Here is a 14,143-nt window from a genome sequence, read left to right on the forward strand (position 1 = left end):
CAAATGTGTTTCCAGTCACTCACACATCTCACAGGTTTGTGAAATTAGACATTTATTCTCAAAACAGACTTCACATACATTAAATAATAATATTTAAATATTTAAAACACTGCTTAACAAACAATTTCAAGTTCATCTTGGTAATGAGTTGACATTTGTGATCCGGTGGCGTTCACTTATGAGTAGCACAGTTAAACTATGTCATCCACTACACAAACAGATATGAATCCATAATGTCATGTGCCATAGTCCCATGAGGTACACTGAAACCTTCCCATCTCCATATTATACATTAGAACAGTGGAGTACACTCGTCCATGATGATGCACCGCAGTGACTGAAGTGTTTTCATTTAATATAAAAATGAGATGAGCTGCTGGTAGTTCCATAAAAGAGGGCTTCATGACCCTGAAAATGAAATGATATTTACCATGGAGGTTTGAATACTGCGGCTGCTAATGACGAATGATCGCTGGTGGAGTGTCTGTTTGTCTGTGTGTTTGTGTGTCTGTGTGTCTGTGTGTGTGTGTGTTTGTTTGTCAGCTGCTCAGGCGTGCGACACAGGCAGGGAGGTCATGGCATGGGCTGGCAGCAGCGGCTGAAACATGGATGGAGGGGGGTGTACTGCGGGCACACACAGAGCACCAGAGTCATTACAGTAATTCACACATTACCTCATGAATCAACTCACACTTTAATTTGGAAAACTTTCTTATATTTTGACCTCCTTTAGTCTTTGGTAAATGTTAATATAGATCATCCTCAACATTGTGAAAATCCAGATTATTTTTCTCCAAACGACTTTTAATGAAACATGCATCATTAGAAGTTAATAAGAGAACTAAAGAAGAAATGTATCGTTGAAAAACTTCTATCTGCTATCAAAACTATGTTTGATAACCATATAAATTGTAATACAGTTTTCTCCCAATTAAGATTATTATTATTTGTTTAGAACATATTTCAGAAAACCCCTCTATGAGGCGCTCTGTATCTTTTTTTATGCAATATAAGTTAGTTTATATGCAGATGACTTGATGAAACATCTGCATGTAAACCATCTTATATTTTTGTCACTTTTTCTGAGCCATTAATTAGGAGAAATGAGCTCCTAATAAATGAGTTAATTTGAATCCTTGAGATATCATTCTATTTAAATAAACCAGTGATATTTATCATAGTGAATATTGTTTCAGATTATTCCAACAGCTATGATCTTAAACAGATTTATTAAGACATTTTGAGTCAGTGTTGAGTCTTATTTCTTGACAGCAATTAATCATTGGAACATATGTCACCCAAAAATGTTTCTCTTAAAGATATTTAATATGTCAAATGTAAGTGAGCACAATGTAAGACATCCATTTAACCTGCGCTTCATTTGTTCATTTTCCTTCGTATAACACACATAACAACATTTCTTCTGTGATAAAATGCGCACAGGTTTTCCATTATTTACATGTAAAAAAGAAACGGTATATTCAAAATGTGAAAATAGTCATTCCTCTAATTATTGTTGTTATCTCTGTATGCATGATCAATTGTCTTCTGACACAAGGTTCCTAACATTTCGCTGAACACAGAAAGAAATCTATGAAAATCCCTCGTGTAAAAAATCATAAAAAGTCTGGTTCTCACTGTCTATGAAGGAGTGTAGTGCAGAGAGCATTGACCCCTCGGGGCCTCCGTAGACTGTGTACTGCAGCTCCTCGGGCGTCGGGGTGGGCTGCGACAGGCGGCTGGGCTGCAGCGAGGTCATGGGGGTGCTGGAGCTGTGGTTGGGGCTCACGTGCTTCTTGTGGCGAGCTCGGCAGTTCTGGAACCAGACCTGAGTTAACGGGACAAACAGCCTTTGAAAGGAACATGCAATGAAGGAACACTGTGCAAGAAATATCAATAGTGATTGCAAAAACACAAACTCGAATTTTCAATTTGAATGGAGGTACAGAGTCATATTTCCTGGTGGGTGTAACCATTACTATGTTTTTACAGCCCTGTAATTTGTATTATTCTTTCAACTCAGTGTGCTTGACGTTAGCACTGGAAAAGTTTTGTTTTAATCGCACGACCATTCAATCTGTGACTAAAACCCCCGCTCTGGAAATTATCTAAAGCAATAAACAACAAATTATTGTTTATTGCTTTCAACACACTTCTCCTCCTTGTTGTTGAATTAAACACAACTTATTTAAGACTGGCTTTAATAGAAGATATAATTTGTTGGTGTCAGTGTAAAAGTGTTTCTCTCTGTAGTCGTCCCGGATCTTATCCTTACAGGGCGCTTTGCCAGCGTACTGTACTTAAGGATTATTTTGAGATACTATAATTAGTATTTAGAGTATTTTATGGTACATTGTATCTATATAGAGAAAAATACTTTACTTTGTACTCCAATCCATTTAGTTATTACATACTGATATTTGAGATCCAGTCAAAATTATCAGCTAATATGATACAATACATGCTTATAAATACATGCTCATAAAATTAATCTTATATATATATATATATATATATATATATAACTGGGCAAATATACCTTGTTAGTGGGTTGTGAGTTCTCTCTTGCTTCTCTCTCAGTAAGAGTATGGAGTTATGTGTGTTTCTCTCATGCACTGGTCCCTCACTGACCTGTATGACTCTTCGACTGAGGCCCGTCTGCTCCGCCAGCTTCTGGAGCGTCTGTGCGTCTGGGTTGTTGTCCTGAGCAAACTGGCCCTGCATCACCTGCATGTACACAGGTGAAAGAAAATCTGGTCAGTATCAGAAGATTTCCTTTGTCGTCCTATGAGGATTTCAAAGATTATCTGCAGAACCCTGCTGTGAGGTGACCTGACCAGCTTTTTACTGTGTCAATTTCTGTTGTCAACAAAACGTCTTTTTGGATAATGTAGGTATTAAAAAATATGAATCAATATGTTTAGGGAAAAAGTGATTGTGAATCGTCAATCAATCCAATTTGAATTGTTTAGCCCATATTCACAAATCACAATTTGTCTCATAGGGCTTAACAGTGTGGGACATCCTCTGCTCTTAACCCTCGAGAAGGGTGAGGAAAAACTACCAGAGAAAGGACGAAGAGAAGTGCAATAGTGTAACTGAACACATCAACAAAATAACAGTATTTACAACATTGATTCGAAAAAACAGATTTTATCCTAATGGAAGGTGGGTTAATGTTTAGAGTGTTTATGCATGAGTAAATGTCTGTTAGAAATTAAGGGAGCAGTAATGAAAATAGAAAATGAAGCATTATTGCCGTAATGGTAGAATATGTGAGTAGACGTATTGTTTAACATGCCGTCAATCATAGTCCACGCTCATGATCCACAGAAATGACAGAGGGAGGAGTAAAATCATATTATTAGGAAACCAGCATCTCTGTTACCTGCATAACATCTGTTTCATTCAAATAAACGTGACACTAAACAAACTAACTAACTAAAAATCAACAATTGATTTAACTTTTCTTTAGGTGAAGGTTAAGCTCCCGGTAGAAGAAAAAAAAATTGTTGTCTTTGCTGCAGCTCTTAAGCGTTTATTCTTTTTTTCTGACTTTTCTATCATTTTGCTGTTTTGCTTTCTGAGCTGTGCATTGTGCTCTGACACGTCTTACATTGAAAATCAAAGGTAAATCCATCTGAGCTTTTTTCACTCAACCTGCCCTAATTTTTTATTCCATAGGTTTCTGTTCTAGTACAATTTTAAAGGCAGAGGCGACTGGTCCAATATCTTTACATTTCAATTTCCCTCTGCCACAAGATAAATATTTTCCAAGAAGAGTTTGGTTCCTTGCAGATCAAGCCAGACCATTGAGGGAATTATCTGATATACAGTTGTTTATTTAACAATGGCCCTTTGTTTTTATTATATATTTATGATTAAAGTAAATTGTCAGTTTTACTATTTGCCTTTCTACCCACCATATATGTTCACCCTGTATTTATCCCATTTATGATGCATTGGTCTGTGTAATTTGCGATGATGGGGATTAACCTGCAGCTGGTCGGCAGTGAAGCTGGTCCGAGCTCTCTTGGAGGGTTTGGGCTGGTTGATCTCCTGCTCGGTGGGCACGGCCCCCTCCATGTTAACACTGCTTCCTGCAACAAAGAGCAAGTCCTCATATGTAAACCCCCTGGTGTAATATCACATTGTACCAGGAACACAACAGATGTTATATATCATTTTAAAATACACTGCACATTTTAAGCATTGAAATTAAAAAAACTAAAACAGCAAAAGGATATTATCACAAGTAACATGCATGCTCTTTTAAATAATAAGTTTTATTTATTGTTTGACTCTTAGTGGGGTCTGTTCCCTGTTGCCTCAGAGTTCCCATTCAATTCAACTATAACCTGCATTTACATGTTGTATCGTGAAGTGAGATACGGATGATTATAAATGTACCCTAACCCTTTGAAATAAATAAACATAAACCACACCTGCTGAAGTACATATTTATATATTTTGTACTTTTAGGTAATTTAAACACAATTGAATAAACATAATTTAAAGGGAACATGTGAATATTTGGCTTGAAATTTAAATTGTTATTCTCAGGACATTTCATGGATGTTTTATTTTGTAGGAATTTTTCCTTTCTTTCAGTAGATTGAAGTGAAGAAAAAACTATTTCCACATCAATTTGATAAAAAAGCAAATATTGTGATTTCTATGTAAAAATGTAACAAAGCTTAAGGAAACATTATAAGCATTCGTTCATTTAGTAACCTGTTTATAGAATAGAATAAAACGGTGTGATGATATTTCTGACAGTAGTGGTCAATAGCTCACGCACCTTTCTCCACGGCCCGTTTGAGGTTGTCCAGCATGCAGTCGTAGTGCACCCTGCAGAGCACCTTCTCCTCCACCAGGGCGAACTCCTCCCCGGTGGAGAGCTGCCTCTTGCAGGAGAAGCAGGCGAAGCAGGCCAGGTGGTACACGTTCCCCTTGGCCCGGCGGACCCAGTCTGTGGAGTGGATGTTCCTCCCGCAGCACGCACACCAGCTCCCGTACCTCCTGCATGGTGGAGGTCAGGGTGAGCACATCACGCATCCACATCCAGCACATCCATACCCTCGCGCTTCTAACGCATCACTGTGAAGGCTTCTCTGCGATTTAAAGGACCTCCTCTTTCTTTTTGACTGATTTTTTTAGAAACCAAAATGAAACAATTTAGCTTTTACCTAAACAGAAAAACCCTCCGACATGTAGCTGACTTTATTTATTGCAAATGGTCATTTTATATTAAATAAATCAGAAACTAATCTACGACTCCCAGGTTTTCTGATCCATCTATCCATCGATCTGTGTTTTAATTGTGATGATGGAGACCTGAAAAATGCGGCCAATATTTTGTGTTTAGGGCAAAACCGCTTTTGTTTGGATAGATTATAAAATAATTTATTGGCCAGTAAATAATTCAGATTTAAATACATAGATGACTAAAAGCAAAAGCAGTGACAGGTGTCAAATCCTGTCGCCATATTAGCTATTATTTCTAGAATTATTACTTTTATTAATCATTATTATTCCTCAATTTACAGATTTGTTTTGTGTTTCTAACTTTCGTTTCAGTAGCTTTGGATTTTCGTTAGCATTTTGCATCAACACTAATAAAACAGAATCGCTGCACATACCGAAAGTAATCCACTTTACAGAAAACCTCCTTCTCTTTGATGTAACAGCTGCTGTGGCTGCCAAGTGAAGTCTGGCACACGCTGCACGACAGACAGCGCACATGCCAGCACAGGTCGTTCACCTGAAGCAGAGACAGAGGATGAATTATGTAAAGTCACTCAGGTTGGGAGACAAGAGGCCTGACGGATGCGTTCAGCCTTCGAAACCACAGAAATGCAGCACGCGAAGGAGAAAAACAAAAACACCGCCCAATCCAAAGCTGAATGGAAGACAGGAGGAAGAAGTGAAAAGACTCGGCGGTGTTTTCATTCCTTTTTTTACCTTTAATAAATATTTATCCACGATTTCCTCGTTGCAGCTCGCACACACGGTTCTGCCCAGCAGAGGCGTTGAGGCCATCGCCTGCAGCGACGACGCGTCTTCATCCAAAACTTCCAGCGGCGCGCCCTGGAGGGATCAGACCTGCGGTTAGAAAATTACGCACGGGAACACATCCATCCCGCACCTATATAACATACCGAACAGGGATTTAAGGACTGTGAAATACCTGAGCTGGCACCTGTCAACACCATCAGCCATAAAGATGACGGGTAAAAAATAAATTCATAATAGATACTGAACTCTCTGGCTCTTAGGTTGCGCTTTTCTGGCTCAACTTCTCTTGCGCTGAGGTTTTTAGTCCGACAATATCTCAAAACATGACACTAAAATCCGTTCACATCATACAATTTGCAGCCGTTGTAACAGAATAATATATATATATATATATATATATATATATATATATATTTTAAACATGAGATATTTTTCTTGCAAATTACACAAAACCTTTCAGCAAAAGTTAAGGATTAAAAGTTGTCTCCAGGCTGCATGTCTTTTTAAAAGTTAAATGTACGAGACATTCGTGATATTTACGCCCGATTTTTAACCAATTTTGTGTCCTCAATAGCAATTATTGAAAGCTTCATCCCGGGAATGGTCCTCTGTTTCATTCCCAGCCAGTTCCTGGAGATAAAGAAAGTTTCATCCTCGGCGCTCGCTTCCTACCATGATGTCCCTCCTGTCCTCAGAGCATCTGCCCAGCAGCTCCTCGTCTCCCTTGCAGTCCTCACACATGACGCACAGACAGTGGTGGTCGCTCCCTCACTCCGCAGCTGCATTAAATGCCCCCCGAGGCCCCGTCCCCATAAATATCATCACGCCTGTCGCGCTCCTCGCCATGACAACGCCGCCGATTAACCGAAGTGACATTTTTTAAGGGAGAGGGATAGTCATCACTTAGAAAAACAGACAACACTTGAACTAATACCCACAGCACTAATCCTCATGTGCATTATGTGCTTGAGATTTTGCCAAAGGTGATGCGTGCGCACGTGCCACGCAGAGACCACCCCGCACGCACCAATTACGCACGTCAATCAAAAAGGAAGCAGGTCTCCGAGGGGAAAAGGGGGGACTGATTTATTTAATAACAGTAATTAAAAAAGGCTAAGTTCACCACAAACGTCTGCCCAGGGTAACCAAAAGGTGAAGAGGTCTCATTAACTACTTGAGTTTTAATTGCAGACTTTCAGGGAGGGATAATCTCCCCCCACATCTCGGCAGAATGTGAAAATAGTGAGCTGTCAGCCGCCACACTCTCCTTTAATTGGCAAAGCAAGTTCGACCAATATCTGATCTCCCCGTCTACCGACTCGTGCGCTCCCTCGAAGAAGCAACTTTACGTGTGTGTGCGTCTTCATGTCGTCCATCACTCACCTCATCGCTTTGTCCCACCACGCAACACTCCACCTGCACCTCACTTTTCCAGCGCATGACTGAGTCCCGGAGCAGCGAGAGAGGAGAGCGAGCTGGAGCTGCAGGGTTTCACAGTAAAAGTCTGCCTCAGTGTGTGTGTGTGTGTCTGTCACGCGCGTGTGTGTGTGTGAGCTGTGTTAGAGGGCGGATCATAATTCATATTTTGCTCTCCTCTGTGGCCGCGCCTCCCATAACACCGCTGTGTGGTATTTCGTGTGAGATCTGACAGGGGAAAACAAAAGATATTCTTACACATCATGCAACTGCTTAAAATAATGTGAGGCACAAACAACATCATGCATTTTAATGGGCGATGACAAACCTAAATAGGCAGTACTGTAAAGTTATTCACTTAACCCAGTACTAATTTCTGAGGGCAATACTGCACTTTTCACTCCCCTACATTATTCTTATATAGGTGAAGTTTTTCACATTAAGAGCATACACATATCTAACGAGCAGATTGAAATATATAACAGAAGCTTTCAAAATAACCTCAGCCAGCGGGATATTTAGTTGCATTTAAGGATTTTATGTATAGCAATAACAGCAGTGTGTGATTTGGGTAAATGTTAAACCTTCAGGGCAGACGTGTCCAGTGGCTGTGACTGGTTCACGGGATTTTATTTCCTCGTGTAGTCTGAACTGGTGACATTTTAGCGGCATGAAGACTTCCAAATCAAAAATAAAACTTGAAAAAAATATATACGTAAATATAAATTAAATAAATAGCATGCACTTCAAGTAATTTTTAATTTATTGTTTGACTCTTAGTGGGGTCTATAGGGCAATACATTTACTTGACTGAAGAAGACTGATAATCTTTTTCTGTGCATTATCTCTGCACCTTGTTGCCTCCACGTTCCCATTAAATTCAACCTGTAAATTGAACTATAGCCTGCATTTGCAGTATGTCTATTGAAGTGAACACAAGATAACCAATGTGTATTGACTTTTTAAATTAATAGACATAAACCAGACTACGTGACAATTCAAACACTGTTTAGGATTATGCATCACTTGAATAACACCCTATAAAGTTGCAGGGAATAAAATTAACAATGTCATCTTGGTATCTATACATATATATTTTGTTTTGGACAGATTTTCCACATAATGACTTTAGTTACAAATTTTTCTATCAGCAACCCTAACATCTAATAATTTTTCTTTTATTGTCGTCATAATATTGTCATAACTTTTGTTTTGTAATATCTGCTGATTTACATACAGCTTCACTCTTACACAATGTTTTTTTATGTTATGTAAACAAACATGAAGTGGTAAACTTGAGCTTTATTGACTTGCAGCCAATGAAATGGTCTGTATTTATATTAATATATACTGAATATATATATATATATATATATATTCTAGTCTTGATGACTTCTCAAAGCTTTTCACAATACAGTTTCACCCACACTTTCATACAGTGCATCTGTGGGCAGCAGCTTTTTCTATGAGAGCCAGGGGCAATTTTGTGTTTAGTATCTTGGCTAATTACACTGCGGTATATGCGGAGGACTGGGATCGAACCGCCGACATTCTAGTTACAGGAAAACCTGCTCTACTCCCTGAGCCTGCCCTCATTAGAACAGTTTACCACACAAACCTGATTATAGAGTGCTTGTGAAACATAGAACCCGGAGTACATACATCATCTGTGGTAAAAACAAGATCACATCATCAAACACTAATTGTCCGATGACATCTCCTTAATAGTTTGATGACAGTGCAGGACAAAATAATTTCTCACTCTGTTCCACCTGAAGCTGACAAATGAATGTACCCGTCACTCAGGTACATCAGTGCCTCCCTGTGAAATGGAATAGAATTGTGCAGTGGCATAAAGTGAGACGTCAGTACAGCCCTTGAGTGAATTTATTTCTTCCATGGGTTTTTGCACCTTGAGCTGCGTCTCCCTGTCTCACTCAGCAGACCACCTGCTTGCTGGATGTGAATCCTGTCAGCTCCCACTCTGCATCCAGGCAGTGACAGGCAGAAGTGGTGATTCAGAGGGATTACAAGGACCAGATGACAGGAGTTCCATAAACAAACTGCTCGGTCCACTTAAAGAAGAAAATCTGTGTTGTCTTTTGTTATTTTATTCTTTCACCGACTCGCTCAACCCAGGCGATCTGGCAATCCCACCCATCACCATAACCCCCCCCCCCCCACACACACACACACACACACACACTCTCTCACACACACACACACACACACTGCAGAAAGACTATTTTCTGTCCTCAGCTGAGAGATAACAGTCCGACCTGCACCGGCATGAGTCTGTGTCCGTATCGCACCATCGCAGAGGGATAAAGGAGTTAGCGTGCCTCCATCGAGATGTGTCCTGTTCCACCTGGTGGAGATGAATGCCCTTTATCAGATAACACATCTCTGACATAGCCCACTGCAGCACAGACGTTTCACTGCTGCAGCGTGGGATTCTGTCTGGATATGACCACCAGTGTTTAAAGACTGGTGAGGTCTCTGAACACTGGTGGGTTGGGGGGGGTGTCCTGAAAAATGGCTTGACTGTGCTCGCAGTGATGATTTCACATGGAGGAGGTCAGAGGTGAGAGGAGAACCGTGACACCAGGCAGAAAGACGTTTGTGACATAATGTAAAAACAAACCAATCCCGATCCGAAGTCACGAGAGGGAACGTGTCGAGAATTTTATCATCAAAAGACAAACGGTTTCTTCCATCTGTGGAGTCTGTGATGTGAGCTCACATGTTGGGAGAGATGTGTATCTGAGTGTGTAGCAGTTTGAGCTCCACGGCTGAGTTCCAAAATGTTTTTCTGCTGATGTGGACCAGACCAAAACAGAGTCTCATCTGTCATCACACTCACAGACCTGTTCTGCTGCTCTGCCGCTGCTGTGGTGTTTACAGTGTAGGAGTACTTCCTCGTTACATGCCAGAGGGAGAAAGTAGGTCTGTAATAATGACATCTTCAAAGACAAAGTCGGTTATTAGAAATAGGCCACACAGCTCCAGAGCATTATGAAAACGGTATCTCTCTTTTTTAAGAGCTGCACTGATGCATGTTCGGAGTTCATAAAGAATTTAAGACACTTAAAGTATCTAAAATGTCAGGCTTGAGTGTCATTAAGTGTATAATGTATCAGTAATATTTCCTTATTGACATTTATGCACCTTTTATTTTGCTTATGGAAAACCCCCTTAAAATATAAAACAAATGTTGCCCTATAAGTCCATTTATGTTAGACCCTGTTTTTTCTCATGAATTTAGAAAATATAGTTATTTGTTGACATGCTGCGTTACTCGTGACATCCAATGCACTTCTGCATTAATGTCTCTCCTGGATAAGGGATTTTTGTTGTTATTGTTGTTTTGTTGAAGAGTTTATTATTTCCCTCACTCTTCTTGAGGGTTGAGGGGCAGAGGATGTTGCTCCTTGTTAAGCCCTGTGAGGCAAATTGTGATTTGAGACTTTCGGCTATACGACTAAAATCTGAAATTCAATCCAGGCAGGTTAAAAAACTTGCCATCGTTTGAACAGTTTGATACTTGTAATGACTTTTCCTATTTTTATGTTGAATTGCAAATTTATTGATATGAATTTGAACATAAATCTGTGACAGGAAATGTCTCATTACTTTTTTAGCATACAGCAGTAAAACAAATTGGTTGTTTTAATGTACTCTGTATCTGTGATTGAAACTGAATTTCTAATGCAGAACTCTGGCTCTACAGAGATTCATGATATGCATGTTAGCTGGTTAATCAAAGGTCAAACATGGAGTTTGACTCCTGTAAATCCAATTCATCCCAAACACGAGTAGAGGCATTGTGAAGGATAAGTAACTGCACAATTCTAAAAATGTCTTTTCCTATTTTATTGTATTTATATCACTTTTAACAATGAAGAAAAAAATATATATTAAGGGAAAACATCTGTTATTGTGTTCATGTACACACACACAGATTATGACAGAGATGAATATAACTACACAATCATATTAAAAAAGTCTTTATTCAGTATCATACATACAAACCCTTACTATCCCATAAAGCCTATATAACAATGTCTAGATACTTCTAAACCAAATTTGAAACTCTTAGTTCTTAGACTGTCAAATGATGCCATAATCCTCCATCATGTTTTACATCCTGCACAAGTTTCTTTAAGAATACACACAGAACAAATACACATAAAAAATACATTTAAAAGAAAGAATATGGGAGACTTCTGGGCAGCGACGAACGTTTGGCCTCTGTTAACCTCTGAGAGAAAAACCTCCTAATTTGCTTCTTCCACTCGGACCTTTGCTTTTCTTTGGGGCTGCAACTGCTCATTTCTTTCATTGAAATCAGCCCGAGTCCGGGTGGTTTACAATTGACTCAACGAGTTTGGCGTGACCTTTTCTCCTTGCTGCAAATGGGTACTCGTTGAAACTGAAGGGGAGAGGTGGGGTGCACGGAGGAGGGACGGTGGGGTGAGAGGCTGGGAGGGAGTGAAGGTGGGTTGCGTTGGCTGGGGGCCGATGGGGGGTGGGGGGTTCGGTTGGAAATCACAGCAGTGGAAATGGCAGTGCGGTGAAAGAGGGGCCTGATTGCATTGGGACGGCGTGCGAGAGGGAGCAGCATGCTCAGCCCAATCAGAGCCGCATAAGGGAAAGAGTGCTCTTATCAGCTAGTAATGGCCCACTTGACAATCACACAGGCACAAAACTGCTCTATTTAACGCTGATTGCAAAAGCTGTCGCCCCACCACCGCCTCCCCTTCCCCAACTCAGAACCGCATGACTCCACCAGAGATCTCCCCACCACCTCCCAGCTTACAGCCAAGACCCTTTCCTGAATGGAATTTATAATCAGCCGTCATCTATTTCTATGCTAATTGTTATTTTAAGACTTTCATTGTGTGTTAAGCGTTTAGTCTGCCTTGATTACTGTGTTTACCGAAGACATATCTGCCTCGGCTCAGCGGCTTTGACAGGAGATGGATTGTTGGAACAGGTATCTCTGGGTTTCATCCACCTGCCTGTTCGTTGGAGTTCACGTCGGACAGATTTCACCTGCTGCAGGTTTCAGGTTCCATTTATTAGAATATCAACACGGCAGGAAATAAGAACGGTATTCAAGATTTATGCTTTGAATCTTGAAATATGCAAAGCTACAGAGCTTCTCATAATCAAACAAATAAAAGAAACTGTTGCCATATCCAACAACAGATCATAACATCAACAATGATATTAATAGTAATGCCATAATAATAATAACCATAATGATGGACTATTCAAGAATGCTTATCTTTTTGAATGAGATCAATAATATGGTGCCAAAAATGCAGTGCACAGGTCCACATTTCAAGGTTTTAATGAAACTCTGCAGCTCTGATTATTAATGACATGCAATGATAATCAGTCTCTTCCTAACAAGAGGCCTAAAGGACACTTTTCCATAGGATTAAAAAAAAGTGTCATCTTGATTTGACAGTAACATTACTATAATCAACCTGCTGTGACGCTGCTTTTCCCCATTAATACTTAGATCATTTATTACACAGCAATATTAAGGATAATTATCATTTAGTTTGTTCCTGGATAAAGTTTTTTATTTTATAATGGACCTTTGTTACTTTATGTGTACAACAGTAAGATTGACCCAGACAGTTATTGAACTCACCTCCAGGAAGACAATGAATGAACAGGGGGTTTCTGGCTTTCTCAGCATTACTACTAGAACATAGAAACATAATAAATAGATATGGATATTGGAAATTTAAATATGTCTGATCATCCCTCCTTCACTTTCCCCCTTTTCTTAACCTTTCTTCAAAGTTGTTCAGCCTTGTTGCCCTCAAACATCCACAGGTCTATGTTGGGTCCTGGTGGGAGACAGACGGACAGAGTGGGTGAGTCCATCATCTAAAACACAAAGAGAACAAAGACATGAAACACTCAATAAAGGTCTTTTACCTTATCTTATAAACTCTCTTTATATTTGTTTCTATTTTCAGATTTGCGCTGTAAAAACTGAACTTGGTTGTAATCTATGCTTTGCTGTGTTACTGTTCGCTCAGCTCTGCTGGTAGATCATAGTTTCATGAAAAATCTGCGTTAATTGTCATGTTAAAAAGTAATTTGACTTTTTCTCCTTGGGGACACTCAGGATTTAACAACTATTTATTCAGGTTGAATCTCACTTCATTAGTTCAGAATGAACTGCAACTACTCCGTCATCTCTTGTGTTTTGAGTGGATTTCAGAGGCTTCAGGTACTGCTTGTCATCACTTAAAAGATAAATTCCTACAACATGACAACGTGTTGAAGATACTTTCCCAAGTGGGAGGACCAAAGCGTCAGGGCTAAAACTTTTTTAAACAAATTCATAAATCTATCAAAATGTTGCACACAAACACTGCAATTTATTTGATTGTTGCACTTATTATTATTCATATTTTATGCTTTTTATTTTTGATGTAATCTTTATTGTGCACACATCATTTATGTTGTACAGATATTCACCACTTTTGAGATCGGTAATAAATCTCTCTTGTATTTATGTAAATGATCAATTTAAGGTCATTGGATTTGTGAACAAGAAAAGTTAGTGTATTTAATTGTGGGCGTGGTCTCTACATTTTGTAGAACTTAACTGTAAGTCCCAGATTGGCCCCCAATACATTAAAGGGTCAATGTTAAAGGTTACATTTAAACCCTGGGTTCA

At 39.5% G+C, this 14,143-nt stretch overlaps 1 protein-coding gene across 1 annotated transcript; it reads right to left on the reverse strand.

The window, feature by feature from the left end:
• Positions 1 to 82: 82 nt before the first annotated feature.
• LOC133961046 (LIM/homeobox protein Lhx8) lies at positions 83 to 7,458 on the reverse strand. The gene is made up of 8 exons (XM_062395984.1): positions 7,402 to 7,458; positions 5,965 to 6,090; positions 5,643 to 5,764; positions 4,802 to 5,022; positions 3,997 to 4,100; positions 2,632 to 2,727; positions 1,639 to 1,828; positions 83 to 624 (listed from the first exon to the last, which is right to left on the reverse strand). The coding sequence occupies exons 1-8, from the start codon at positions 7,456 to 7,458 to the stop codon at positions 548 to 550; spliced, it is 993 nt and encodes a 330-aa protein (XP_062251968.1). The 3' UTR covers positions 83 to 547.
• Positions 7,459 to 14,143: the final 6,685 nt, after the last annotated feature.

The sequence above is a fragment of the Platichthys flesus genome, chromosome 9 (genome assembly GCF_949316205.1).
Source record: "Platichthys flesus chromosome 9, fPlaFle2.1, whole genome shotgun sequence".
Classification (NCBI taxonomy): domain Eukaryota; kingdom Metazoa; phylum Chordata; class Actinopteri; order Pleuronectiformes; family Pleuronectidae; genus Platichthys; species Platichthys flesus.